At 45.1% G+C, this 5,740-nt stretch overlaps 1 protein-coding gene across 1 annotated transcript in view; it reads left to right on the top strand.

Annotated features, from left to right (window-relative positions):
- Positions 1 to 5,740, top strand: part of LOC121923672 (neurotrophin receptor-interacting factor homolog) — a 62,793-nt gene that overhangs the window by 47,836 nt on the left and 9,217 nt on the right. Inside the window, exons 2-6 of the mRNA XM_042454338.1 lie at positions 947 to 1,277; positions 2,218 to 2,329; positions 2,742 to 2,827; positions 3,032 to 3,152; positions 5,558 to 5,733. Of these exons, the coding sequence (XP_042310272.1) occupies positions 947 to 1,277; positions 2,218 to 2,329; positions 2,742 to 2,827; positions 3,032 to 3,152; positions 5,558 to 5,733 (826 nt within the window). The remainder of the gene's footprint in view (positions 1 to 946; positions 1,278 to 2,217; positions 2,330 to 2,741; positions 2,828 to 3,031; positions 3,153 to 5,557; positions 5,734 to 5,740) is intronic.

Genomic DNA, 5,740 nt, shown 5'->3' with positions numbered 1-5,740 from the left:
ATTGGGAGAGGTTCAGACTGGGGTCTGAGGGTGAGACAGTGAGAGGGAGATTCTCTCTATGCCCACAAGGGAGCCAGGTTTTGGGACCAAGATTGATATCTGAGCTCCTACCCTCAAGGGGTGGGCTATCTTGCAAGGTAACAAAGACCCACGAAAAGACATTGAGATTCTGGGCAAAAGCAGTGACTGGATGAGGACAGCCCCAGGATGTCTGGATAGAGAGGGCTGTTGGCTGGAAGAGGGCAGAGGGCAGAGTTGGTTTCTCCTTTGTCTCCTGGTGCAAGAGGAAAGGGAAAAGGGCCTGGGCTGAGGAAGGAGCCAGAGTCCCTATTGAGCTTGGTTGCAGCATTACCTGGGTCATAACCCTGTACTCAGTGTGAAGTCGAAGGCCTTCATAGCTGACATCCATAATTTTTTGTGGGTTTTTCGGGCTATGTGGTCATGTTCTAGAAGAGTTTATTCCTGATATTTCACCAGCATCTGATGATGCCAGCCACAGATGCTGGCGAAACGGCAGGAAGAAACTCTTTAAGAACATGGCCACATAGCCCGAAAAACCCACCAAAAAATGTCCTCAGTCTCCGCTCCTTTCTCATGGGAAATACACCTGGGATTCCAAAGGTCATCCTGGGACCTCTTAAGAGCATGTTGGCCCCAGATTTGAAAATATGGAGAGCCCAAATACATTGCAGGGTGTACTGACATGGGGCGCCACCTTGTCCTTTACTCCAGTTAACAAAATGTTCTGTAAGCAATGTAGAAAGATTAAAAAGCAACACCATTGCTGCTGACAGAGATGTACTAAAAGGAGGCAAGGAAAAGGAATAGGAAAGGCAGTAGGGACAGGGCAAGTGGAAGGATGCTGCATTGAGAATCTGAGGGATGTGGATTTTGTTGTAAAAGAATGTTTACATAGTCTCTTGTTTTCCATGCTTCTTTTGGGTAGAGCCATGCAGAGGAGCTTTGGGAAGAAGATGCTCAGTTCTGAGGTCCAGCACCAGCACTTCAGGCAGTTTGTCTTCCAAGAGGAGGCTTTGGGGCCCCGAAAGGTTTGCAGCTATCTCCACAATCTCTGCTGTCAGTGGCTGAAGCCAGAGAGACACACCAAGGCTGAGATGATGGACCTGGTGATCCTGGAGCAGTTCCTGGCCGTCCTTCCCCCAGAGATGGGGAGCTGGGTTCGAGAGTGTGGAGCGGAGACAACCTCCCAAGCAGTGGCCTTGGCAGAGGGCTTCCTCCTGAGCCAGGCAGAGGAAGAGAAGCAGGGAAAGGAACAGGTGAGCTCATTTGGAGGGGCTATTATTATTATTATTATTATTATTATTATTATTATTATATATTTTGGACGTTATTGTACACGGAAGACACGGTTTGTAGCCAGATTACTAACTGGGTTTGATTACAGGAAACCCATGACTCCCTTTAGAAACAAGTTTGCTGATTATTGATTCAGCTCCAGGACCAGTTCATTATGCTGGTTATGTCCTGTAAAGCTCCGTCTGGAGTAGGAAGAGGTGCAGGTGAGATATTTTCATCTGGCCATATTCATCTGGCCATATCTGGCATCACTATTTCTTTGGAAGGGATTTTGATAATTCTTGAGCAAACTGAGGCTTAATGTAAACAAAAAAGAGGGTACGTAAAGTGATCTTGCAGCACCTTTGGATTAACTGCGAAAAAGTTGTAAGATAAATTCTGGTAGATTTGAGAATATAAACCAAATCTATGAAAGCTTATGCTATAATGTGTTTTGTGCAGTTAGTCTCAAACGTGCCAGAAGATCCCTTTGCAAACTGATATTTCAGACTTACATAGCTATGTCTCTGAAGAAAAAGGGGCTGCTGGTCAGTCAAAAGGCGGATCAGAGAGTTTAGGAAGGGGCATTTAGACTATTCATCCAGAGAGCTCTTAAGCCTTACTGAACTACAAACCCCAAAATGCAGCAGCAGGCAGGCATAGTATTTACAGCTCCCTAGCCCCCTTTTAAGAGTGTAAAACAAAAAGCTCCTAAGATTGAATGCCTCTTTGAAGAACCTCAGCAGTCGTGAGTGAAACTCTATTCAGGAGCAGGAGTTGGTGTCTCCAGCTCCTTCCAGACTTGGCCGTGGCATTTCTTTTCCTGGCTGGCAGTCTTCTGTGTATGGAATCAGTTTTTCTCACAGCGCTAACAAATTATTCTCTCTTTCCCCTCCCTCCCCATTTCTGCTTCTGGTGCAGGACTTGTTTATGAAAGAGATGGCTGAGAAGGAGAAGGGTCCTTTTGAATCCGGTCAAAGGCAGCAGCCAAAGTGGATCACGCAGTACAGAGAAGAAATGTCTTCCTCAATGAGTAAGGGCTAAGAGGGTAGTTTCTGCTTTGATTCCTTCTTCTCAAATATGTCTGAAATATCCGGACTCTATCCATTGCACCACTTTATATAGGCTAAATAGCACTTTGAAAATACATGTATACCTCAAAGCCTCTGACAGTGGAGTATATTTTACAAGGACATTTTATACTTGACCAGCCTTCCTGTTCCTCCTCATCCTCTTTGTTGCTAGCTTTTAAAAGCAAGATTGAAAGATGGTGAAGGAGGATAGGAGAAGGGCAATTTCAGTATCCAGTTACAGTGGCATGTATGCAGAAAACAATGTAATAAAGCCTGGTGTGGGAAATGTTGTATGCTGCATTTGCACATGTAGGGGAGACTGGAAGGAGAGAGATGGTTTAGAAATACTCTTTCCTTTTCTCTTCTTGCCAGGAGGCGGAATAAGAACTGGGTCTAAGTGTACAAGCACATCTCTTCACCCTGATGGACTCAGAACACCTTCTGGGAGGCTAGATCAGGTAAGGAAAAGGATCTCAAGTGAGCCAACGAAGGGCTGGATTGGGTGCTTATCTCCCTTTGAAAACTCCCTGGTCCCCACAGAATCTTGTTCTTTCCCTTTGCTTCCATCACAAGTGGCCACTGTAAGGAACCTTTGGCTGGCATTTTTTAAGCATTTAAGTTTTCTTGAGCAATCTGAAAGAATTAATTTTCTCTTTCTGCAGGTGACCTTTGAGGATGTGGCTGTGGATTTCACAGAGGAGGAGTGGGCCCTGCTGGATCCAGGCCAAAAGGCCCTTCATCGGGAAGTGATGGAGGAGATTCTGGGGGCGCTGTCCTCTCTGAGTAAGGCTCCCTCTTTCTTGGGATTGTGCAGCTTAGAAGTGCTGAAAAGTATCCCTGAGGGTTCTTCTTCAATCTTGATAGATTACAGCAGGCTGAGTAGTTTTCTTTCAGCTTTGCTTATGTCTCTGGCCTCTCTGGCCAAGAAACCACTGGGTAGCGAGGGGAGGGTTCACTAGCTGTATCCCCTGCACCAAGGGCCTAGTTTGCCTCCTCCAATTGCCGCTGTGGCCCCATCCAACCACCATTAAACATGAAGTGAAAGATTAGATTGTTAAGGGCAAGTGAGAAAGTGGAAGCAGAAATCAGCCACATCTTGCTTCCTTGCTCCCACTTAGTCCAGTTCCTCCCACTGAATCCTCTGAAAATGGATACAGAGGGAGAGCCTTCCAGGGAGGGGAGGGCCGGATCTGGAGGAAGTAGCTGCCATTTCTTTCCCAGACCTTCTTGGCAAAAGACGGAGAAAGCCAAGCCCTGATGTTGATGTAGCGACCTCTATGTCAGGGGTAGGCAACCTGCGGCCCGCGGGCCGGATGCAGCCCAGTGAGGCCTTGGGACCGGCCCCAGCCTGGTCTTGCCGCCGATTGCCGCCGGGGCCTTTGGCCTCTCGCGCGCAGGGGCAAGGGGGGCAATTGTCTATAGATGCCTCAGAAACATGCATTTATATTAAAAAAATTTTAAAAATCAGCACTTTTAAAAAAAAAAGTGTCCACCATTTGAAAATGTTGTCCTACATTTGTCCTGGTTTATTTATTTATTTATTTATTTAAAAAAAATTTTAATTATTTATTTTTTTGTCTTCGGCCCCCCAGTTGTCTGAGGGACAGCAACCCGGCCCCTGGCTCAAAAAGGTTGCCTACCCCTGGTTTATTAGGACACTAGTATAGCCGGCTCTTGATATCTGAGGGGGTCTGTTCTGGACATCCCCCAATACACATGAATGGCAAAAACCCAGGACCTCAAGTCTCATTCTTCCCAATTGCAGATAGACCTCATGTGTATGCTGCCATTGGGGAGAATGCGATGGGACCAGCTGTGGATGCTTCAATCCGCAAATGACAGGCCCATGAAAAATCGACTGTACGTTGTACAGATGTTCTTTAACTGCCCTGGGTCAATGCTAGGGAATTCTGGGAGCTGTAATTTATTGTGGCACCAAGGATATCTCTGACAGAGAACGCTCATTGTCTCACAAAATGAAAATTCCCAGGATTCCCTAGCATTGAGCCTAGGCATTTAAAGTAGTCTCATACTGGATCATTTCTGTAGTGCAGTACTTCTCAAATAGTTGGCCGGCCCCCCCCAGGGGGGGCGTGAGGCTCTGTAAAGGTATGTTATGCAGAGGTGTACTTATAACAATTTTATAGACAAATGATACTATTTACAGTCGCGCGGGGGGCGCGAAATGTTTTCTTCTTCCTAGGGGGGGGCATGACAGAAAATAATTGAGAAGCACTGCTGCAGTGTGTTTTGTACCTACAGGGACCTTATCTTGCTGTTCCCCAAACTAATTTTCACACGACTTGAGAATTTCTTGTTAAGATACGTCATACAGTTAAAAATTGCTGAAATGAAAAAGTGCCAGAAATTAAGTCCACAGACAGATGCTCTAAAGTTCTTTCTTCAAATGAATACATCAGTCTGTATTTCAACAATACCTGATGGATGTAAGAGCTGGGAGCCGATCCCCAGTCTCGTCTCCATGAATGCAAGACCACTTGCTGCACAATGCTGATTCTGCATTAATGCCGCCAAGCACAATCTGTTGCATTTGTGAGACGTTCCCCTACTTTCCTGGCACATTTTACTCAAGATCAGAAACCATCCAGACGTTGTTTGTCCAGAGGCTTACAATGGGAAATGGACAGCAGAATTAAATCCCTTGTCATGCACAGAAATAAGGTACAGTGGGGCTGGTGGTCCGGAACAGATCCCCTGCGTAAGAGAAGGGCCAACTGTATTTGGATAATTCAGAAAATGGTTTATTACATAAAGAGACAACTCAATTAGATAATCTGTCAAATATATGAGGCTCTGTAATTTCCAATGTTAGTTGTGTTCACCCAGCCCTAGAAGCCATTGAGGAAATACCGGCCAGTGTCAGTGATGCACATTCACCTTTGGAAAGGGACATTAGAATAGGAAAACCAAGATAATTGTGTTTAAGACGATGGGTGAGGAGGGAAATGAACTGAAATTACTAGTTCCTAGTTCTATTCCAACTCTATGACTCTTTTTAAAAAAAACATTATGATTCTATGAAGCCAAAATCCTTAAGGATGCCTGCTTTCAATGAAAGAGAACTTAACTCTTAGGAGAACCAATGAAGAGGTACTGGAGTCTGATCTCTATTTATGATGTTTTTTGATATACATTTGTTTCTGAGCACTACTTTCTCTCTCTTTCAGGCAGTGATGGGCAACTGAAAGAGTGTAAAGAGAAGCCATGGCAAGAATTGATGCAAAGAGACCTTTGCAAACAGGTAAAAGAGAAGGAAAGAAAAACTGCCACAGAAAACGAGAGGAGAACCACTATCCAAGGAAGAATACAGAAACAAAAGAAAAGAAGTAAATATCTTTGTCCTGCACATG

The sequence above is a fragment of the Sceloporus undulatus genome, chromosome 2 (genome assembly GCF_019175285.1).
Source record: "Sceloporus undulatus isolate JIND9_A2432 ecotype Alabama chromosome 2, SceUnd_v1.1, whole genome shotgun sequence".
Taxonomy (NCBI): Eukaryota; Metazoa; Chordata; class Lepidosauria; order Squamata; family Phrynosomatidae; genus Sceloporus; species Sceloporus undulatus.
The sequence above is the reverse complement of the archived record's forward strand: the minus strand, read 5'-3'. Positions and strand labels throughout refer to the sequence as shown.